Source organism: Lepidochelys kempii, chromosome 17 (assembly GCF_965140285.1).
Source record: "Lepidochelys kempii isolate rLepKem1 chromosome 17, rLepKem1.hap1, whole genome shotgun sequence".
Taxonomy (NCBI): domain Eukaryota; kingdom Metazoa; phylum Chordata; order Testudines; family Cheloniidae; genus Lepidochelys; species Lepidochelys kempii.
In genome coordinates, this window is record NC_136396.1 from 15,918,236 (window position 1) to 15,942,954 (window position 24,719).

General features: G+C 41.5%; 1 protein-coding gene across 1 annotated transcript in view; it reads left to right on the top strand.

Moving 5' to 3' along the window:
- Window positions 1–1,575: 1,575 nt before the first annotated feature.
- The window catches only part of CASTOR2 (cytosolic arginine sensor for mTORC1 subunit 2), a 172,378-nt gene continuing 149,234 nt past the window's right edge, over window positions 1,576–24,719 (top strand). The window contains exon 1 of the mRNA XM_073315833.2: window positions 1,576–2,048. Within this exon, the coding sequence (XP_073171934.1) occupies window positions 1,936–2,048 (113 nt within the window). The 5' untranslated portion in view covers window positions 1,576–1,935. The remainder of the gene's footprint in view (window positions 2,049–24,719) is intronic.

A 24,719-nucleotide genomic window follows, 5' to 3' on the forward strand; every position in this document is an offset into this window, starting at 1 on the left:
ACAGTCTGTGGGATCTGGCTCAGGGGATGATCCCATGTTCTCTATGTTACACGTATGGGCTGTAATACATGAAAGGGGCCACTCCCGTAGTGGTTTATATGATTGATTGAATGGTTTGAAATCCAGTGTGTACATTAATTGCTGCATCCATAGCACTTGCTGCATCCTTAGTATTTGTACGTAAATCACATATTTTTGGCTGTGTGTAGGAGCAGGCAAGTGACACACGTTAAACGTGATTGTGGAATAAGCTGATGAGATTTGAAATGTCGTCATAACTTCTTATTTAAAGCCTCCAAATTCTTCTCACCTCTGACTTTTCTGGTTAGTGGCATCTTCTAGCCGTCTTTCAGGCCCTGTCTTACTTTACATCAGTGGTTCTCAACCTGTTTACCATTGTGGGCCGCATATGCAGCTCTCTGTGAGTTACGTGGCTTGCGTCCACACCGTATACAGACTACCTGTAAGTCCCTGAGGCTATCACATGGGCCGCAGCTGTGTGCTGTTTGGGCCGCAGATTGAGAACCGCTGCTTTACATATAGGCTTAACTTTACATAAGGGACTTGCCCCATTGCAGTCCGTAGGACCACGTGTGTAATTTTTGTTGTTGTTGAGTCGGGATCATTAGTGTAGAAGCAATTTTTACAAGAATTGTCTGTGTATATGTGGTGAGAGAGAGGGAGTGGGTGTATTAAGGTGACTGGACAGCAAGTGTGAAAAATCGGGACGGGGGGTGGTGGATAATAGGCGCCTATATAAGATAAAGCTCCAAATATCGGGACTGTCCCTATAAAATCAGGACAGCTGGTCACCCTAGAGCAGGGGTAGGCAACCTATGGCACAAAAGGCAGCACGCGAGCTGATTTTCAGTGGTACTCACACTGCCTGGGTCCTGGCCACTGGTCCGGGGGACTCTGCATTTTAATTTAATTTTAAATGAAGCTTCTTAAACATTTAAAAAACCTTATTTGCTTTACATACAATAGTTTAGTTATATATTATAGATATATAGAAAGAGACGTTCTAAAAACGTTAAAATGTATTACTGTCACGCGAAATCTTAAATTAGAGTGAATAAATGAAGACTTGGCACACCACTTCTGAAAGGTTTCAGAGTAGCAGCCGTTGTTAGTCTGTATTCGCAAAAAGAAAAGGAGGACGTGTGGCACCTTAGAGACTAACCAATTTATTTGAGCATGAGCTTTCGTGAGCATCCGATGAAGTGAGCTGTAGCTCACGAAAGCTCATGCTCTAATAAATTGGTTAGTCTCTAAGGTGCCACAAGTCCTCCCTTTCTTTTCACTTCTGAAAGGTTGCGGACCCCCGGTCTAGAGTATATATGCATGTGCATGCATTGTCAGCCGGCTGAAAACTACAACAAAATCCAGGGGAAGATGCTTCCAAAACTGCCGCAGAATAAAACTCAAACCCACCTCTCTCCCATAACTCAGCTGGGAGGTCTGAAAACACGCCTGAGCCCCCTTTGCTCCCTGTCTGTAAGAAACCCATGGCAGCCCGAGGCTACAGGGTCCCTCCCCCAATGGACTACAACTCCCAGCCTGCACCAACCGGAGAGCGCATGCCCAGTGGAGGTCCGTTTGAGTGGCAAGTTGTTTGTTACATTGTAACACCAGCTGCTTTCTGCACTCTGGAGCTTCTGCTGCCTCTGAGCTCCTTTAACTCCTTTTGCCTCTGGTCCTTTGCTTAGCCTCCCCCTCGCCCCGTCTTCTCTTGCTTTAAACCTCTCTCTAACTTTCACCTCGGTTTCCCCCCCCCGCCCCCGCCCCCGCTCCCTCTCCCTCCTCTTTCCTGGAGTCTTAAAGGGGGAGAAGAAAATTAATCATAAAAACCTCCCATTTAAAAAAAATTATTAATAATAATAATAAAAACCTGGACCCAGGCACAGATGAACTACAAATGAGAAAAAGGAAAAGATGGAGCTCCACATTTTAGAGCACCGGCTCAAAGTAGCCAGCATAGCCAAGGAGAGCATCCAGTTGTTTACCTATGGATTAATCAAACTTGCTTTCCTTTCCTCCAAGACCAGGTAAGTGCCAGCCACATAAATAAGGGGAGCAACATGAAAGACAAAAAGAGGCCGCAAGTGAGATCCGATTCCCTTGGCTAATTCCATTGCAGGAGCTAGGATAGCGATGGGGGGGGGGGCGGAACCAACTTCGTTCCTTGGCATATATTTCTTCGTTGTCTCCAAACGTTGGGGGAGGGAGGGTGGTTTTTATTTCTTTTGTTTATTTGCTTTTTTTTTTTAATATTTTTGTTTTAAGAAAACCTCCATCTGTGTTCCCTTGTTTTGCTGTTCTGTGCTTTTAACATGCATATGTCGCCGGGGAGCTGCTCCTTGTAAATGAATGGATGAATGAAAACAGGTGTGGGGAATGTGCAGGGGGGTGAGGGGAAGCCATGGAAAGTTTGTTTTTTAATTTAAAGAAAAGTAAATAAATAAATAAAAAGGCGATCGGTCTGGACAACAAAGACGAGAGCAGAAGCAGCAGGAGGAGGAGTGGTGTGGTTCCCCCAACCCCCAGCACTTATTTAAAACAAACACCCCTTACACGATTTGCTCTTTTAAGGGTGTTTTTTAAATGCCGAGTACTCTGGAGTAAGGAGGGATTGAAGTGCATGCATTGTTGCAATATTACACTCTTGTATTTTATTTATTTATTTATTAAGCGTTGTGGTTTGTGAGAGGTATCAGAAGGGGAAAAGAATGCAGTGGCAGGCAGTGTGTGAGGATATTTTTTTTATTATTATTTTGGCCAGTATGTAAAAATACATGTGTATTCTGCCAAGGCATCTCAAAGGAAAAACAGTTTGAATTGCAAATACATACTATAGCTATATAAAAATCTAGTCAGGTTGTTGACTTTTGTTGGTTTACGTGGATAGAGTGAGAGGTAAATAATCCAAACTCTTTTTTGGTTTTCTGAGCCTGATAATTTGTGTTTCACTTTTCTTCACTGAATCATCCCAAATAGCATTTATATTTAAAGACAGGGGACTTTTGCAGGCAAGAGGAGAGAGAATGTTAGCATTATTTTTCTAAATGGTTTCATTCCATTCCGTAATTCAATCTGCTCTCTTCAATAATGCTTACGGATGAATGGACCTGTTTGTGGTGTAATTTGATTGCAGTCCCTTATCTCTTACAGTTAAACTTCTTGCATTGAAATTTCACTCTGATTTGTGGCTCATTCCAGTTGGCTCAACACTGGCATTGTTTGCAGTGTAATATATATGAGCACCTTGTTTACTGCAGCCTCTGAATACTCAATAGGGTATTAAAGGCTTAAATCTTAAATGTCTTTTTTAATGTACGGTTTCATTACTAATTAAAAGTGACTGCTAACCTTTGTTCCATTTAATTGCTAATCAAGTCACTTTGTTTTCTGATGCTTCATGTCAGCATTAAAGTCTTCCATTGTTGTATGCAGTGTTGTAACCCTGTTAGTCCCAGATATTAGAGAGACAAGGTGGGTGAGGTATTAATATTATTATTAATCTTTTATGTTATGTTAAAGTCCACGTTTTGAATCTTTAAATCTGTGGCTCCTAACAAACAGATTATTTTTCAAGTTCAAGAATTGTCCAGTTGTCTTCCAGCTTAAAGTTGCATTTCTTGTCCATAAAATTGGGCAACCATGAATAGAGTTAGGGTTGCAATATGTTATCTCTTGCGTTTGTGTGCAGTACTTTATCTTGCATTTTGGGTAGTACTTTATCTACCTTCAGGTTTCATGCTGCCACCCATCACTGTGGTTTCGGAGTGCCTTCCACATAGAATTAGAAGCAATAGCAAATTTCCTAAGAATCCTCGTGGAGTCTCTGGCACTTCTCCCTTTTCAGGGTCAAAACTCTGCTTGGGGAGGATTTTATGCTTTGTTTTTTAAAATATTTTATTCAGTCCCTCTTTTTTTTTAAAAAAAATATATATATGAATATGTTTCTCTTGGTAGGGATTTAGGGATAGAAGGTGGCAAAGTGTAGTGTCATCCTTCTGGTGACGCACTCCTTAAGTAGTGTTTTCTGTGTATAGTGTTACCATGCTTCACAGGTGCTTAGGAAACCAAGGTCCTTGCCCCAAGGAGCTTCTGTTCCGATGGAGGTAGCGCGCACAATGAAATCAGGGATGAAAGTGGGAGCAGATAACTGGGTTGATTTATTAACACACTTCCTCCCCCTCCCCCTCCCCCGTTCTGTTCTTCTTTAAAGTGAACATGACGGTGGCTTGATGATCATGAGCCCAAAGCTCTTTACTTACTCACAGGACAGAGTTCTGACTAGTGTTACGTGAACCTCAGTTTGGAGTGACCAATCCGGAGGATGAGTAGGGAATTGAACCTCCACAACCATTAAACCTTTGTGCAGAGATATTAAAGGTGCCAGTTGCAATGGTAGCCTTTGCTATCTGTGTAGGTGTCCAGTGAGACCTCAGCGTGAGTCTTCCCCTGTGTTGCCATACTGTCTTTAAGCGGTGATGACTTTGGTACACATTGGTCTGGGATGGATTTGAGCCAGGGACCTAGTAGTGAAATGATCAATATCCTGAGATCAGTAGTTTTGAGCTCTTCAGACTCACTCTCACAGTTAGATTCTCATTCTGGGGGAAGATGAGTGAACGTGTGGTGAATTCTGTGATGAAGCATACATCTGACCCTGTGAAATCCTTCCATTGTTTCAGGGGAATGGTTGGAACAATTTATGAATAGCATAATTTTTTTGGCAGGGGGGAAGAGGGAGAGAGTAGGCCACATCTCTCCTAAAAAGATCCCTCCATTTAGCTGGCCTTTTGCCATTTGTAGCCCACCCCAGCTCTCAGGCCTGCATTCATTATTCTTTTACTTGAGCTCACATTACAATAAACACGTTTATTTTTAAAAAGAAGTAACCGTGGAAGTAATCTTATGGCCATGAGTAAGAAGGTAGTTAATAAAATGAAAGGGTGAGACCCAGGCCAAACGTGGGATGAACTGAGGCAGGCCTTAAAAAAATTACAAGTTGTGTTTTAAAATTAGCAAATGTTAATTTTGAAATGGCAGATGGGCAAAGGGTAAATAACAGAGCTCTCAGATAAAATACGCTGTGAAAATATATCTATGAGCCAGGTCCTCATCTGATGTTAATCTCTTTAGGCCTACTGTCTTCAGTGGAGCTACACTGAAATATGAGACACATTCTTAACTGGTGTAAATCAGTGACACTCCAGAGAAGTTGGTAGACTTACAGGGATTCATACCAGATGAAGATCTGGATCATGTATTTCTAATGGCACAGTTGAGGTCTGCACATACCAAAACTGAGATCAACATAATTTTCCTGCTGTTACCTTTGTTGTTCCCCCATTGTTTGCTGCTCTATTTTTTGCATCATGTCTAGGCTTGAAAGAATTAATTTTTTTGTTGGTAAACATTATTGTCTGCAAAGCACCGTGCACATTTAGCTGTGTGGTGTGGAATAAAGAACAGCTTCCATTCCACCAGCACCAAATACCCCCCAACCTCATCTCCCATTCCTGCTGCGGTGGTAAAAATTAAATTGCTTCTTACAAAGAGGTGATGCACCACAAGTGATCTATAGGAGGGCTTTCAGTTTAATAATACCTATTCACTGGTTGATACGTTGCCCCGTTTGTCACCTTTGCTTACCTCCTGCTTCAAATGTTCTAATTACATCCTCCTTTCCTGTCCAGGAGTTAGAATCTAAATACACACTCTAAGCATTAGCTAGGAAGGTAACAGAGAGAAGGAAGGCAGAGGTATCTTGTCTTTTGAATGAGTGTAAAAATACAGTCACAGAGTTGAGTTTGAGTCGTGTGAGACATCTGGGGGTGAGGGCGGTGGTGGTGGATGTCTCCCAAACCTTTTGAGAAAAGATTCATCCTGGAATCATGATAATTAGTCTGTTTATAAGTCCCTCCCTTCTTATCATTCATGATCCAATCCAATTTTATAATGTCTTAAGAGTTTATATATATGTGTGTGTGTGTGTAGTGTACATATGTGTGTCTTTTATCGTTTATTGCTCTTGATATTTGTGGCTTCTGAACAGGTTTCAAACTATCAACTTTCAGGGGTCAATAGGTCAACATGTATCACATCCCTTCTGAGTTCTCAAACAGCTAATTAAAAAGATAATTCGTGGGTGCTGGTTTTTCAAGAGGGGTGAAGTAAGCATCAGATTATCTTTAACCTTGCCAAACCCCTCATCTGAGATAGTGGCCATGCAAGACCATGTGACAGCTCCCAAATGCAAAATCAAGAGCAACCAGAAGAAAAATGAGTTTGAGATGAGGTAGGTAATATTGATGGGATTAATCTATTAAGTCTCTGTAAAGATTTCTAAACCGATCAGTTACCTGATTTTCTGCTGCCAAGGTTTAGTAGTAAAGAGTGAAATAAACCAGTGTGTGGGTCCAATTTGGGGCTAGAATAACATTACTTTATAATCAGGGTGAAGTTGAAAGGTATTGACTTGGGGTGGAGGGTATGTTTACAAACCAAAAGATGTATTGATTTATTTTGGGTTTTTTGTTTTTAAACTTTGGCTACTCAAAATGTAAAAAGGAGACAAGTACAACAAACTACATATGTGTCTAAATTGGTTTCTCTTTGGGGAAACTAAATAGAGGGAGCTTTTTAGAAGAGATGTGAGTTTATTCTTTGAGCCAATCTTAATAGGCCTGCAAATGAACAATTTATTGGTGCTTTTGAATATAAATGTCTTTTCTTTGCACTATCACTTGTTTTCTCATAAATGTCTTGGCTGGAGATAATTTAATGGAAGATGGTTTAACACTCTAAGTTTCAGATCTTGTGATAGCGTGAAGAATATCTTAAAATGTATCCAGTTATGTCATGTGGGGGAACACTACAGCATGTTCTAGATGTTAGGAACAGGTATTCAGGAGATCTGTGGTCCATTTCCAAATCTGCCATTTTGTAACCCTGGGAAAGTCACCCTCTTATGTCGGATTCCATGTTGCGAGATAGTGTCCAACTTTTGTCAAATGATCAGAGATCTTCAATCCAAAGGCAAGTTCTTACTGCTACTCAATGACTCTTATTTCCAGTTCCATAATTCTGTAGGTTCTAGAGCAGTGGTTTTCAAACTTTTGTATTGGTGATCCCTTTCACATACCAAGCCTCTGAGTGCCACCTCCCCCCCATAAATTTAAAAACACTTTTTAAATAAGTTTAACACCATTATAAATGCTGGAGGAAAAGCATGGTTTGTGGTGGAGTCTGACAGCTTGCGACACCCCACTCCCTCACCCCCATGTTATAACCTCGTGACCCCCTGAGGGGTCCCAACCCCCAGTTTGAGAACCCATGTTCTAGGGGGTCACCAAAAGGCTTTTACAGATAAGAGAGTACATTTAATCCCAAAACATTGGGAGCGGGTTGGGCTTGTTTGGGTTCTCCCTCCGCCCAGCCCCCCCCAGTGAATATTGGTATGGAGGAGATTTTTCAAGGACCTATGTGCCTTCATTGTATTGTAAACCTGCATGTGACATCAAAAATGTAAGGACTATGAATTATCAGTCTAATCTATCTCCTGCACTATCTACTATGACCACACATTGTTGAGGCATGGGGGTGGTAGCTAGATTAGGCATTAAAGGCTCATGGAGAATTGGCTTCTTTTCTCCTCCCGGTCCTCCCTAGTTCAGCGATTTTCCCCAAAGCCCTCCGCCATGTGCATCTGCATGCTCTGATTGCTGCCAAGAGCACTGGCTATGTACAGAACTGAACTTAGCTGGAGAGACTCTGCACCCACTACACTGCAGGCAAGTTTGGGGTGAGCAGGAGCAGAGAATGAATTTCATTTGGCCAGCTGGAGAACATGGCTCTGTAACTAGGAATAACAGCCATTTATGCTTGTGAAGGGTAAATTCCATCGAGAGCTCTTAGAGGAGATTATCCAGTGTTTATAATCTTAGGACCTTGGAGATAGCAGGTTTCCTCCCGGCTGATCTGGTCTTCTTTTAATAATTTATCTACAAACATTGTTTCTCATCCACCTCCCTTCCTCTATTCTTCTGACATATTGCCAGCGTGTCATTGTTTGTTTGTTACCATTGCCTGAAGCCTTGACCTATGAATCCTGTCAGACCTTGCAAGTTAAGCCATGTAAGAAGGTCATGTCTATACTAGAGAGGTTTCAGTGGCGCAGCTGCACGATCTTGTGTGCAGCCACTCTGTGCTGACAGGAGAGAGGTCTCCCATCAACATAATTAAACCACCACCGAGTGGCAGGAGAAGCTCTGTGTACAGTGGCACTTACGCCGGTGCTTGCGGGAGGAGTTTTTTCACACCCCCAAATGACATAAGTTTTGCCAATGTAAATGGTAGTGTAGACATGGCCTAAGAAGTTGGGAGGAACACTTAGCTGGAACCTGGATGGAATTCAGTTGAAACATTCAAATCCCCAGCTTTGTGCCATGAAGCATTGTGTTGCTGGAGGGAGATGCTGTCTTCCAGGCATCAAGTAAAACTGAGGTTCTCACCAATCTTTGTCATTGACTAGGGCTGTTAAACCCAGGCTTCTCTCTAGATTTGAATTTGGACAATTACCTTCTGACCATCTAAATTCCCGCTGTCGTTTCAAATGAATCTGGTATTTTTCCACACTTTCTATCCTAAATGGTTTGCATTGCCACAGCTGCTGCTTTGCATCACTGCATTTCCTTGGTGTGTGAGATGCAAGATTAGTAGGGTAAGTTAAATGCCCAGTGATGTGTGAACCCTACCTACCTCATTCAAATATTCTTAGGCTTAATGTTTGTTCAACGCTTGGAAGTGTTCAGATGGACGATGGTGAGTTTGGAAATGAAAAATGTGATCTTTTCTGATTTCTAGCTGCTCCCTCTGCTGGTTGGATGTCTGAATCTTCAGCAACAGAACAACAATATTGTATAACATATCATGGACTGAATAGAGACACTGGATTTATGACTTATTACAACAATCTGTAAACCCCTAACAACCCCTTCTTCCAGCTGCTCCCTCCCGTTTCCTTTCCTTCCTATGACTGGAGGGATGTTAACAGGCCACTTCACCTTGAATTGTCCTTTGGAATGTATGTTAACTATTTATGCTAAACAGTCTGTTCCACCTCATATTTAGCAGTGATGTTCTGGGTTAAGCCGTGTCTACATATACAGTGCTGAAGCATACAGTTATGCCACTGCAACGCATCTGGTGCAGACACTTGGTAACGATGGGAGAGAGCTCGCTCCCGTCAGCATAATAAAATCACCCCAGCAAGTGGCATAAGCTATGTCTGCGAGAGAAGCTCGCCTGCTGACATAACACTGTGCCCATGACTGCCTATATCGGTGTAATTTACGTTGCTCAAGGGGTGGTGGAATATTCACACTCTTGAATGACATAAGTTTTGCCGACATAGGCGGTAATGTAGACATGGCCTTACTTTCCCAGACTGGAAGAAGAGCTGGGTGTAAGCTCGAAAGCGTGTCTCTCTCACCAGCAGAAGTTGGTCCAATAAAGATATTATCTCACCCACCATGTCTGTCTTACATGAACTGTGACTGTTGTGTTTTTATGATGACTTCTTAGTGACAATGTTGTCAAGTTGTTTATTGACACAGTTTTTAGAATCAATAGGCTATTCCCTCAATGTATATATAGTTTAGATTAGGTCCAGTTTTTAAGGTCTAGACCTATTTGACAATACCCCATTTCCATTTTATAAAAATATAAACCATTCTATTTTTTACAGTGGAATTATCTGCTGGGCATACTAATACATTTATTTATTTAATACATCATTTCCTGCTAATCTCGCATGCCTCAGTGTTACTGTTTTAATACCTTTGGACAAGCATTGCCGTTTCTTTTTTCAGAGGAAACACAGTACGGATTTGTTCTTTTGTTTATTGCCAACATTAGTAAACTCCGTCTCTGATCTGCTGATAATTGAATGCTGGTAAAGGAAGAATTACACAACAAGAATGTTAGTGAGGAAATAACTCTATTCATTTCAGTTTAAAATCAGCAGAGCTAAGCTTGTAAGTAGCAGTTGTCATTTTTAAGTAGAAAGATCTTTCTTTTCCAGAGCTCAACTTGCTTTTGTGTAACTAATTAGAAGATATAGTTATTAAGAGAGAAAACAATTAACAAACAAACATGTTTCATTATAGCATAAAGGCACTAAAGATTGTTCGGTTGCGAAAGAGATCTTACCAATTTCCCATTCGTTCCAGACCTTCTATACAAAACTTACTGTACTGGCCATTGCAACTGGACTCTAAGTTCACTTTTGAGGTTTTATGTATAATAAACATCTTGTACTGCTTGATATAAAGCTTTATTCTGCCATCTAAATAAAGCCATTAATGCCTTACAGGCCAGAATTCACTTCCTCACTTTCATCTGTTAAATATATGTAACTAAAGATTAAATGAAAGCTTACAGTTTAGCAGTCCGTCTTAGAAGGCTTGTGCTGGTAATGTTGAGGTGTCAAAAGTGCTGTTTAGCTCAAGCTGGCAGAATCTAGAAATGATGAAGTCTAGATTTATGCAGTAGTCAAACTATTTGCAATCATTTTGGGGGTGTCTTTGGTGAACTACACTTACTGTATTATAGACATCTCTAAAAAGAAAAGGAGTACTTGTGGCACCTTAGAGACTAACAAATTTATTTGAACATAAGCTTTCGTGAGCTACAGCTCACTTTATTGGATGCATCTCTAAGGATCTGCTTGTTTTGATGGACAGAAAGCTGGCGTGTTTCAATCATGATAGACCAATTGAGTAAGCTAAACATGGCTGCAAAGCCTCATTTAAGATGCAGACTAACCTAATACACTATAACTACAGGGAGATGTCAGGTGGGACTGAGCAATTGCAGACTGTCATTGTCAGTGAACTCCACAATCAATCTGTACTGAGGTGTCAAGGAAGATAGGAAAAAGCTGCTTATATAAGTGTAGATTTGTGTTTGGTTTTTTTAATAAATGTGATTCCAAATGCATTGTGGGTGTTTTTCTCATTGTTGCAAAGTTTGGGCACCTCTGCTAGAGATTTAATGGTGTATCCAAAACAGTGCCAGCTAAGTTGTCATAAAATGTAGCTTTAAAGTCTTCCTTATAAAGTATTGAAATAGGTGGGTTGATTTAAAAAAAAAATTGATTTACTTGCTCACAGTGGAATTTCTGAACCTAGAGGTTCTTGCTGGTTCTGGCAGGCTGGGGATTCACAGGTATTAGTACTAAAAATAGGAATGTTTACAAGCTGGGAGGTGGGTAAGCCAGTTAAAACTCGGGTGTGGTTGTCTGTCTCCGAATGTAACAAGTCATAAAGAATGTATTGGCTTTATAAAACTGTATCTGGGACAACGTCACTGTCTTTTCTGCCCCAGGGTTTTTCAAAATAGCACCATGTTGCAAAGGATCTTGGCAATGTTATACGCTGGTCACAGCAACACCTGAATATTCCTTCCAGTTGTAGGTGAAGGAAGGACAGCCCATTAGTCAGGGTATCAACTTAGAACTCGGGAGATCCAGCTTCAGTTTCCTACTCTGCCACAGACCTCTGTGTGACCTTGGGCCTATGGGGAGGGGGCCATATGAATATTTAAGGTAGAGAGATACTCCTATCCCCTGGTCTCATTCACAGGCCAGACCGTGTCTTAAACAGCGTTTCTGGATCGCTCATGTGTGCTCCCCTAGGCATGGTATGAAGTTGTGCACACTTATTTATTTCTCTACTAAAGCTGTACATGGTTGTACTGTGGGTGAGAGTTAGAGGCAAGGCCTTTAAAAATACGTATTTAGCTGTCTATGGACCAAAGAAAGATACATTGAGACATCAATTTATTTTGCAGTGGTATTTTTAGGAGGGCCTAAATTTGGGGGCAAAAGTTAGCACTATCAGCAGAGGCTGAAAATGCTTCCCTGTGAATAAAATGAACACATTCTTCTGGGTTTCTGCAGTGCAGTGTGGAGTTGGGATTAACTACATTGTGTGTAGGAAGATGCTAGTTAGTAATGGGATAGAACAATGAGAATCCTGATGACCATCTACCTGCAAAGACAGTGCATGATTCCCACAACAAAGGATGTATCAGAGAGGCGTAGTAATTCACCAAGTGTTGTTGAGTTTCGTTGAATCTATACTTACACCTTTTTGTATGATGTAGGAAATATTTTTTTCTTTTCGCTTTGTGTCTGACTGACATGCAGATGTCATAATATTCTGATGGCTTGATGACTGCCATGAACAAATCTCTCTGTAAGTACTGAGCAGAGTCATATCAATTGACTGCCGAGGAGGTTAGAGAGAATGTGGGTTGACCTGGCATCTGACTTGATTGTTTCTCTGGAAAACACAGAGTGACGAGGTACAAGCTTAGACAAGTCGATCAGCATAAATGTCTCAGAACCACTTGGGAGTCTCACTCAGGTCTTTGACAGTGAATCCCGTAGTGGAATCGTGATGCCTTGGGATCTAGTGCTATTGTATCAGCTTCTGGTCTGGAGTCAGACCTCTTCAATACAAAATGCTATTCAAAAAAGTAGAAGTAAACTTCTGTGTAACTTTGAGCTGTGTGTGGTTCTGTGTTATCACACAGGCATGTTGAGATGTTCTTGATATCACTGGATGATATCCTTGCAGTTTGTTTCACTTGGTATTACTTTCCATCCAGTATCATTAAGTATGGCTGTTAATCTCCATTAACAAATGGAAAAATATTTTCCAGCTGAGATTACACAACTTCACCATTGACATTGGAGATGGAAGCTCAAAGAAAGGCTGGAGTTATAAGAATGGGGAGGGGAAGCTGCCTTCTTCCTAGTTTCTTGGGCCTTTGAGTTTCCTTATGATAATTTTGCATGACCCTAGTTCCTAAGCTTGTAAAAACTAGCATATGCTGCAGAGCATTTTCAAGGCTGCTATCTTAAACTAGAGCCCAGCTCAGGCTCTAGCTTCTCATGCATTGGACTAGTATAAAGGAGCTTTGGGTCAGAGCTCTGGTGCAGAGAATCTGTGTCTGGTCTGTTTCGGTACCTGTGAAATGGGGGTAAATGTTATCTCCATCTCACTCGTATTGTGCAGATTGATTATTTACCACTTGGAAAGGTTCTATACTTGTGTTTATCTTCCCGCAGTTGACTACAACATTAGCCAAACTAACTAGTTAACCCTTCCTTGGAAGTTTTATTTATGTATTTGATGAAATTTGGCAGCAAATGTTACATCTGCACTACATCCTATTCTATTTTAGATTGGCTCTGTGGCGGTACGCCCATCAGTGATAATTATCCTAGATACCGTTAACTTGGTTTGGATAGAGACTGGGAGTGGCTGGGTCATTACACCTATTGAATCTATTTCCCTAAGTTGAGTATCCTCTCACCTTCTTGTCAACTGTCTAAATGGGCCGTCTTGATTATCGCTACAAAAGTTATTTTCTCCAGCTCACAATAGCTCATCTTAATTAATTAGCCTCTTACAGTTTGTATGGCAACTTCCACCTTCTCTGCGCGTGTGTGTGTGTGTGTGTATATATATATATACACACACACACATATATCTTCGTACTATGTGTTCCATTCTATGCATCCGATGAAGTGGGCTGTAGCCCATGAAAGCTTATGCTCTAATAAATTTGTTCGTCTCTAAGGTGCCACAAGTACTCCTGTTCTTTTTGCGGATACAGACTAACACGGCTGCTACTCTGAAACCTAAAATTATCCTTTGGTTAATGCAGACTTCTTGAAACCCTACTGTGATGAAACCACACTTCACAGAGAATGCTCTCCTTAGTTTTCCTATTGAAAACAAGCTACTCCATGTTCACATGTTTCTGGGTGGTTATTGTACTCCTTATATGAGCATTCAGTCTCCTTATAGTGAATCACAAGCTAAATAGGCGTTGTCAATGTAACACTGTTGCAAAAAAAAGCAAATCACATTCGGGGATGTATCAGCAGGAGTGTTGTAAACAAGAGATGAGATAATTCTTCCACTCTACTCCGCACTGATTAAGCCTCAAGTGGACTATTGTGTTTAGTTCTGGGCACCAGATTTCAGCAAAGATGTGGACAAATTTGGAGAAAGTCCAGAGAAGAGCAACAAAAATGATTAAAGGTCTAGAAAACGTGAGCTATGAGGGAAGATTGAAAAAACTGGGTTTGTTTAGTCTGGAGAAGAGAAGACTGAGAGGGGACATAACAGTTTTCAGGTACATAAAAGGTTGTTACAAGGAGGAAGGTGAATTTTTTTTTCTCCATAACCTCTGAGGATAGGACAAGAAGCATTGGGCTTAAATTACAGCAAGGGCAGTTTAGGCTGGACCTTAAGAAAAACTTCCTAACTGTCAGGGTGGTTAAGCACTAGAACAAATTACCTACAGAAGTTGTGGAACCTCCGTCATTGGGCGTTTTTACGAACAGGGTAGACAAACACCTGTCAGGGATGGTCTAGTTATTACTTAATCCTGCCTTGAGTGCAAGGGACTGCACTAGAAATTGGTGTTTTCCCACACAGCCGGTCCGTGAGATCACCCTGACAGTTTAGGAAGGCAGCAAGCCTGGTATCGAAAAGGTTGAGAAACACTGGTCTTGATGATCTGTTGAGGTCTCTTCCGGTTCTGCGCTTCTGTGATTCTGTGGCAGGGAAAGCCTTGTGCCAAACAAAGGATAAGAGTCTTTAAGGAAAGGGTTTGAATATAGTTGTCACCCTACAAATCAGTAGTTCTGAAGCTGTCACTGCTCAATAAAACTCTACTTGTGTCCCCTTTGTGCGATTCTTGGAAAGGGGCCTGGAATGAATGACGCACGAGTCTTCCAGCCCTACGATTTAGGAATTCATGTTGGTTCATTAAAGGCCTGAGTCTGTGCACATTGGAAAGACTCCTGTTAATTTTGATGGAGGTCAGATCCATCCATTAGACAATAATTTAAATATGAAAAGGTCCCCAAATTATATGATCAGTGATGGATCGCTTATTACTGGATTTTAATGGTCCCATGAAGCAAAGTGGATATTTGAATGGGCTTCAAATTGTTATTGTGATCAATGGCCTTTAGAAAAAGGCTATTAAATAAGGCCATGGTTCGGAAAAATAGTGCAAAAGGCAAGGCATAAATGCAGAACACTGTGCATGGTGTGTGTGTACATATTTGAGCACATGCTTTAACTTTGATTTTTCCTCATTGTTTATAGTATTTGAGGTGTTAAACCACAGTGTCCTTGGCTGTTAATCCACATTTGACAATGTTCCATGGCACAACATCACTATTCATCTCCTTTCCAGTTAAATCATTCCCAGTGATTAAAACAGCACCGTAATGTTCTTTTTTTAAACTCTACTAAAATGCTAAGTGGGTTTCTAGATGTTCACAGTTATTAGCTGATCTAGGCTACAGACTTTTTCACGTGTGTGGCTGACTAGGTTCTACCACATGTGATGATGGAGGCCGTGCTTTGCTAGAACGGTATGAGGGATGCTTTCTTGACACCTACCTACATACCTGGCTCATCAGTGTTACTAGTATAATGATTTGAGTATTGCATTTCTTCACTACTTTCTTTTTAAAAATATCCAATAGAGACAAATAGGTTTTCTTTCTGTTTTAAGATTGCAATATTTGGCAAATTCACCAAGAGGGCTACAAATGTTCCTGGACTCAAAATACACTGGATCAGTACTTTTTTTTTTTTTCTCATTGTGTTTGAACACACTCTTGATTATATATTCTGTGCAGGACCAACATAGGGAAAAGGACAATGAAAGGATTTCATGGTGCTACTTAAATGACCCTTATACAAAATAAAGTTTTTAAAATGCGCTTTAAGCACTTATCAAATCTTTAGTGGGAAGAAAACCTGGTATTGATAACATTTTAATGTTCATTTTATGTCAAACTAACTGAGGCATAAGGCAAAATTTTCAAAAACAACCAGGTCCCATTTCAAAAAGACACTTGGACACTTGACCCTAAGACTCCTTGAAAGCCAGTGGGACTTAGGCTCCCGTCTGCCTGTCACTTTTGAAGAATGGACTTAGACTCCTAAATCAGTTAGGTGTGTTTGCCTGCTGGCTAAAGAATACCTCTCAACCTGCAACATGCAATGCAATGAATGATGAAGACCCGGAATGAGGGACACTCACACAGTCATCGATGAAGGAAACTGCAAAGATGATATTTATGCAGCCTCTGGTAGGAGTAACTTAAAGTGGCTGGAAAGCTTTATTTCAGTTTTTTAAATAATAATGCTTTTAAACCTATGTGTGTGTACAGAATCTCTGCCATGAGACCCTGATTGAGGCCTCTGGTTACTACTACCGTATACAGTAATAAACATACGCACTTCTCTGCCTGCCCCACCTCTTTGAGGATCTCATGGTACATCAAAAATATGTGTTTCACTGCGCCTCTGAGAGGTAAGGAAGTACTGATGTCTTTTACATATGAGGAAACTGAGGCGGGTCATTGAGAGCTTGGGCAAGTCAGAACAACTCTGTGGTAGAGACAGGAATAGAACAGAGTTGTCCTGTCTTCAACTCCTACGATTTCTCCAACAGAATGTTCTCTTTTGTTCTGTGTGTGGGGGGGGCAGCCTCTCTGCTGTACCAACCATCTGAGGTTCTAATGCCAGCCTTTTTTTGTCCCCTTTCACATTCCCAGCTCTTCCAGTTTCATTAGTGGTGAAGTACTTCTTCTTTGCTTGTGCCTTGAGAGATACTCAGGTAGAGTTGAAAGATGTTGCTAGAAACCCAAATGGACAACAGAAACCTTCCCAAAAGTCATAAAAAACAGAGCTACAAATACGCCCATGCAGTATGTGTCATTCCAAAGCCAGAATGCTCTTGAAATGGAAATTGACTCAGCTAGAAATGAGATGTGGTGACCAATGACAAACAAAAACATGTGTTTGTAGGGGTGCTAATGGCTGCGCTTCAGGACAGAGAATGTTTCATTTACCAATACCAGATGGCAGCTGCCATCACATGGACTGAATATGAAGAACACATTTTCAGGCTGCCTTATATAAAATGCTATTAAGACTGTAACGCTCAGAACAATAACAGAATACTGAGCTGCCAGCAGGGAGTCTCCAAGTGGACAAGTGTAATCATGCACTGCTCAGCTTTCAAAGGAAATTGCAGTTAGTACATTTGACTTGCTCATAATAGTGATGCATTGTTTAGCCTAATAACGAAGCAGCTCTCCAGGACCTGGCTGCTCACACTGCCATCTCACACTGCTAATCATTTTGTTCTCGTCATCCCAGAGATGAACTAATCACCTGCCACATCACCTTGTCAAACTGGCAGGTTGAGTGCACTGTAATTTTTTTTCTTAAACTAAAGAAACAGTGTTTCCACCCTTTTTTGATCAACTGGTTCATTTATATACCTTTTGTCCTATTGTGTGTGGCTTTGCACTAATGTGCAAAAATGTGTTTTTAATATAAAGTTTAATAAAAAGGACTCTTGTCAAATTTATTTTTTTCACAATGCACAAAATCTTTCTTAAATCACAGTTGCTTCTAATAGCCAGGTGGGATTGCAATAGGCATCTGTTTTCTTATGACTGTTTGTTTTCCCTCCATAACACATGGTTTTTTTAATTAACATTTCTGTGATGCTCGGTGTTGGATCTGGGCTCCTCTCAAACATTCGTGGATTTAATCTCACAGCACCCCTCTGACGCAGAGAAGAATTACTGTTGCTGTTATGTGCATGGGGAGCTTGGAAGCACAGGGAAAGTAAATGACTTGTCCACGGGCCCACCAAGAATCTGTAGCAGAATGAGGAACAGAACCAGGATATTCTGAGTTCCAGTCCAGTGCCTGATCTCCAAGGCCGTCCTTCCATGTTGTATGTACAGTGGCTCTTTATTGAAGGGCTGTTTGTGAGAGAGGGTGGCCAGCATTGAAAGAGAACTCAAGCATTTGTTGTGAGGGAAAGGCTCCAGCACCATATGAACGGGTTTTGTGCACACACAAAAAAGTGGGTGTGGGAGGAGAGTTGAACTTGTGATGCCTTGGAGCCACTGACCTTGATTCTTATTAATATTTGATCTTTTGTTAGCTGGTATGGATTTAAGCCAGGTGTACCTTATAGACATCTGCTGGCATTGCTGTGTTGGTGAGAGCTGTGGAAAGGTGTGATCCCTGACAGCTATCGCTGTGCTAATGGAAGTCTGCAGTGTAGATGCAGCTATACTGGCAAAGTTATTCTTTCATGTGTTTTGTTCCTAGGAGGTAGGTTAGCTATCCTGGTACGAAGCACAGCATTGTCGGCATAGCTCCATCATTACAAGGGGCGTTTTGCCAGTAGGGTACTGTTATTACTGTAGGGTTGACGTGCTCCTCGTGAAGACATGGCCTTTAATTCTCGCCCCACACCCTCCTCCTTTATGATCTTTCTGCATGGGAAGGAATGTTGTCTTCTGGCTAGAAGGGTGGTTCTCAATCAGTTACAACAGGGAATTAAAATAGGAATTCTGTTCCAAGGGTTCATTGCTTGACTCGCCATCCTAGCCTGATATGGCCAGGGACATGTGTAGTGAACATCTGACTATCATTGAGACATCTTTTCATATTGCATAAAAAGGTACAGTGTGTGTTTGACCATAGTATTTCCAAATAACAGAAGAAAATTTTATGGTCATGTCACACACGGACTGTGTTGTGTCCAGAGCTTAAAGTCATCTGCTGTTGCCAGCTAATGGCGTTACTCCTTTAGCTCTAATGGTAGAGGCCTGTGCTTCTGGTGCTAAAGACTTGAGGCCCAGTCTCTGCTGAGAAACCATGGAGGTCAGGTTCATTACAAAGTAGTATCTGAACTACTGTGTACTGCAGATGGGCAAGCTTCCAGCAGTGGGGCGCATGCAGCATCCTGAATAAGTAAGCTGTGCCCCAACTTTCATAAAAGGTGAAGAAATACCTGGAACTTTCATCATCCTGTAAAACAGTCAATAGGTTTGTGATTTTTTTGTTGGAAAGTTCCATATCATCTCTCAAAAAGAGAGTTTTATTCTTTTAATATTTGTTTTACTTTTGAAACACATAAACACACAGTTTTCTACAGAGGTAGAGGATGTCAAGACACCAGATGATGATAGGACCCAGACCCCAAGGGTTAAATCAGTTAATTATCATTTCTTGGCACTGATCAGAAATAAGGTTCCAAGTGAAAATAGTGATCAACACTCTCTGAATGGGTGAGTTACAGGTTAGAGTGTGGTCACACCAAGGAGTTCTAATTGTATAACTGCTCATATTGAAACGTTACCAATTTATTTTAGCCTGTGGCCACAGCTTCAAGCTTATGCTAACTTCCAGAGAAGTCACCTGTCTTATTTACCCTCTCTACGGAAACAGGACTGGCAATGTCAGAATAAACCCAGCCATCAGGTCCCTAAATACCTGATGCTGAGTGCACTGAAGACTGTGGGAGTCTTTCCCTTGACTTCTGTGGGATGTAGATCAGGCTCTAAGTGTCAGTTTAGGTGGAACACTTTATTCACCCAAACTGGGCATTGATAGACTAGAGTTTTCTGGAAGAAAATGTTTTTGCTGAGAGCCACAACGTTAAGGTCCTTGGAACTGGTTTACATTGTGCTAGTTAGCACTGCTCCCAGCAAGTCGTTCAGCTGGCTCCAGAATTATTTCAAAACTTCATACACCGAGGGGTGGAGTAGGAAGATACTGGTAATCTGCAAAATGGTACAGAAGTTACTTGTCTCCTCGATGCTCTTCTGGCTCTGTTTGTAACTCTCTTTGTGGCTGCAGGATTGGATGTTCGTTCTCAGGCTATTTATACACTTAAAAGGCTCGAGTGGCATAGCTGCACCGCTGCAGCGCTTCAGTGTAGACACTCGCTGCAGCGCTAGGAAGGGATCTCCCATCCCTGTAGTTAATCCACTCCCCAAAAGGCACAGGCTGTCTACCTTGGGGGTTAGGTTGGCTTAACCATATCGCTCAGGTGTGTGGATTTTTCACACCCCTGAGTGACATAGCTGGATTGATCAAACTTTTCAGTGTAGAGAAGCCCTTAGGGTGTATTAATGAAATCACAACATCCATAGTGGAATTTTGCCATATTTTCAGAGCACAGCTACCCACCGGTCTCTGAGACAGAGTGGTCTAAATACACAGATAGACTTCTTGGACTTGTATAGGCCAGATAAAAATGCTAGCAGTACCGGAGCATAGGAGTGCCTTTGATTGACTGTCCCAGTTAGCAATCTTTTTGGTCTCTGTTTAAGACTCTACTTCTCAGCACCCAGGTTAGTTATGCCTAAAGACATTTTGTTTTTAGTCATCACCCCCAGGTAGGGGGGCAGCATCTGTTGCCCAGCACCAGGAAGAGTCCACAGGGCTTCAGAACATCTCCAAAGGTGGAAGACAAAAGCAGTCATGCAACAGTCTGCTGCCACAGGAGGTAGGGAAGGGGAGGGTACTCTGAGGGGAGGGTTGGCGCCAACTGCAGAGCTAGTAACAGGCTTCAGGCGACGCAGCGTATGCATTGGCCAGTGGTATGGTGAAAGTGGGGGGAGATAACTCTTCGTTTTCAATCCACTGTTGGGTTTAGTTGGGGAAGTTTATTAGTCCGTGACCAGTTGTGGTCATGGTACTGTTGATTATCGTAAATTGTGTTTGTGTTTGATCAGGAAAGATCGTGCAGGTAAAAACAGCATGCTGTGATTATTTTCTTTTTCTACTCCTTATTTTATCATTTAGGAGGCACAGTCAATTCTTCTGTCAAGGTCAAATTACCTGGTGTTGGTATATTCCAGCTGGCACTGAAACAAGCTGATTGGCCTGATTTGAGCAGGGGTAATTCAAGGAAGAGGATTAAAGGAGCCTGGCTTGGTATCGGATGGTTTCGCCTGACAATGATGAGAGTAGGCCTGTCTTACAATAGGAAGAATCTTGGTCCCATTGAAATCAATGGAAGTTTTGCCATTGACTCAATTGGGGAAAAATGGGGTTGGCCTACTCTGTTGATTGTTCCATACATTATTTCTCCTACACGTAGCACACCTAGTCAAGTTATTTACGGCTTCCTCTTCAGGTAGGCCTAGTGGTTTGTGTGGGTGCCGCTTGTCAGTTGGCTATTTCCAAAAGTACGAAAACGGAGATTAAAGATACACCATAGATTTGTGCATGGTATTGAAGCACTGTAGCAATTATAATTTGTTCGCTGCAGCATTATTAAGTGAAACTGAGATTTTGTTTTTTCAGAGATCCACTGAAATGTGTTTTGCCTCCACTTTGCTCATCTTGGCAGTGATCAGCTCTGGAACCTTGATACTCTGTTAAATTTCTGATGAAAGAAAGCTTGTTTATGCCTTAGGGCCATTTTTAAAATGTATTTAGGTGGCTAGTGGGATTTCAAAAGCATCTAAGTACTTAAAACCCATTGAAATTAATGGCTGTTGGGCACCTAGGTGCTTTTGAAAATTCCACTAGGCACCTAAATACCTTCTAAAAATCTGGTCTTTATAACATGTCTACTATACTACTGAAAATTAGTTTTAGCCCAGGAGAAGAACGATGCTTTCCTTCTTCAATGCGTACATCATTGCTAATAAATTTACAGGGGAAAATCAGTACTGAGCGTATCTTCTAGATCTGCTAGCTTCCTAGGCCTGTGCTCAGTGAGTTCAGCTCAGGTAACAGCTCTACTAGGTGGGCTTCAGTATTTTTACTTGTAGATTCATATAGCAATGTGGTCTCTCCCCCTTTGAGAGGTTTTAAAGCTGTGGAGCCCTATGGAATGGATTCTCCCTATTTCTCTGCAAGTGGAAGGCAAGGAATGCTATCCCTATAATGCCATATAGAGAACTAGTGTGCCTCATTTGTTACATCTCCTCTCCTAAATAATCCTTGATAAATCAGCACACCTTGTGAATATGTTTTGAAAAGTCCAATAGGAAAACAGGACACCTCCTTGTGTTTGTTTTTTTCCTAGAAATTTCTAGTCCTTCACGTTATCTGAAGTTCATCACTGTGCCAAAAACTCTGCCATCCTTATTTTGACCATTTGTTTTACCTAAAATTTCTCTTTGTTGATATCTCTCTCTTTCATTAAAGCAGTTTGTTCATCTTTAGACCATAGCAGATCTCCTGAAAATAGTTTTTTCTATCTTGGATGGGAGAAGCCACTGACAAGTTCTTATCCAAGTCTGTTCTGCTTTGGACAGTACCTCTGGAGGGTCAGTCTCTTATCAAAAGTCCATTCTTCTCTGGGATTGGGGCTTAGGGATTTGCTTTGTAACAGAAGGGTTCACTTCCTCAACTGGCAAGTATCCTTTAGTTTGCTGCAGTTTGATTGGCTGAAAGTTTTTCTGTACTGACAATATATCAGGCTGATATGCAAGACATTAAATAAGAGATATTACCTGTTTCAACATATCTTAAAACGTTTTATATGCTCTCTGATGCCCTGGTAAAGGAGAGTTATGTCCATATGGATTTTTATATTCTCTGTATGGGGGTTCTTTTTGGACTATATCATGCCTTTGAGGCTTTTTGTTCTTGCAGCTAGACCCAAAGACTGTGATGCTTCAGAGAAAGAAATGCTGCTTATGTTGATCTGGGTAAAGAGATCAGCTGCTGTTCCTGGGATTCTACAGCTCATGTGAGACAGCTAGCAAGTATAGTGCTTATAAAATGCTTCATTTGGATTGTAAGATCTTTGAGGCAGGGACTTTTTTTGTTCTGTGCTTGTACAATGGGGTCCAGAGTAAACGCACTACTGTAATGCAAATAATTGTATAGTGGGCAGGATGGATGCTGTAGCTCAAATAGAAGTTATGGGTTTGGTGCAAGAATTTCAGGGAGTTCTTTGTTCGTGCAGGAGATGATCATAATGTCCCTTCCAACCTTAAAATATAGGGATCTGTGGAGCCAAAACTCACTCACTCACTCTCTCCAAGATGATCTCTTTCCTTGACTACTTTTTTTAGTCCATAGTCGGGGCAGCAGAAATGAAATTCCTGCGGAGAGATGCTTAGCATAAAAACTATGAGACTGATCACACTGGCACGTGATACTGAAGTGTGAGCTGAATCTAGAACTGCTTCATAGTTTCCATTGCAGGGCACTTGGACATGTGGGCCACGTTTTTTATGGAAGATTCTTGAGTTGAGATTTTCAAGGGCACAATGTCCTGTGCTGATTGTTTTAGCTATGTTTGTGAGATCAAAGATCTGTTGTCTGTGGGAAGAGCATAGCAGAATCCAGTGGGGGAGGTGTAGAAATTTTGCTGACTGGTAGCAGGCACTGATCTTGCTGGAGTCATGATGCCCTCTGGCAGCATTGTCTAGTGAGCACAGGTTTGAGAACTAGGAACTCTATTAAGTTCGAATCCTAGCACTGTCACTGATGCTTCATAAGTAGGGCCCTTCCAAATTCATGGCTGTGAAAAACACGTCACGGACTGTGAAATCTGGACTCCCCTCTGAAATCGGGCTATTGTACGGTGGGCCACAATTTCAGTGGTGTGCAGGATCAACCTTTTAGACTCTGTTTAGGCTCCCCTAGTTGTGGAAATAGGATAATGAAACACCTCTGCTTTGCAGAGGAGTTGTGAGGGTTGACTAGTTAATGTTTGTGAAGCGGTGAGTACTCATTTCTGTATTACTGTTATTTCTGTGAGGACTGGCATCAGTAAAGGGGAGTGATTGATTGCAGTCATCAGTTGGGTCTTTGGAACAGGGGATTGTTGGCTCATCTCATCAGAATACAATTTTACCTGATTATAGAGGATAATGCTGGAAATGCCTCTGCTTTGGGATGACCACATGTCCAGATGGTGAGGTCAGCATTGCACGGACCCCGCTCAATTACTTTGTATGCTGGGATAAACGCTGCTATTTATTTATTTATTTATTTTCTGTTGGCTCAGTGATCACCCAATCCCATTGTTGTCCGTAAATGGGGCGGGGGAGAATAATAAGAACTAAATTTCTATTTTAATTGGAAATAATTGTTTAATTTCCCACCCTTTCTGTAAACACAGATGTAAGTTGAATGGAACAACAATCTTGTGGTGGTTCTTCGAGAGCTGTCCTGTGAGTGCTCCACTTTAGGTGTTCATTTGCCCCTGTGCTCGTAATCGGAGATTTTTGGTAGCAGTGCCCGGCTGGGTAATGCATGCGTGGTCCCCATCTCGTGCCTCTTCAGGTGGTTAATTGGCGCTGTGTGACCAAATCCCCCTCAGTTCCTTCTCTACCACCTTTGGCTTCGAGTCGGAGACTTACCGATGCCTTGCTATTTAGTTCTTTTTAGGCTATTTACTACCATTATTTAGTTAGGATAGTTAATTGGTTAGTTTTTTCTTTGTCCCCATCACCTCATTTAATTTTTTTTTTAATTATTATTCTCCTAGTTAGAAATTAAGTTTCTGTTGACCCTTTAGAATAGTCAGCCCCTCTGGGGCCAAAAGCATTTCCTGACCGTCATGCCTGGTTCCCCAGGCTTTAAATGTTGCCTCACCTGTGGGCTCTCCATACTGGTTTTGGACGGACACACTCAGTGTGTTCGCTGCCTAGGTGAAACACATATAACACAGAAATGTCCTCATTGCCACAAGTTAACTGCTCGATCAAGGAAGGCTGGAGACTTACAACTACAACTCCTTCTCATGGAGAAGTCTCTCAGACTGGCATCTGATCCTGAAGCCCAGACCCCACTTGGATAAGCCTCTCCAAC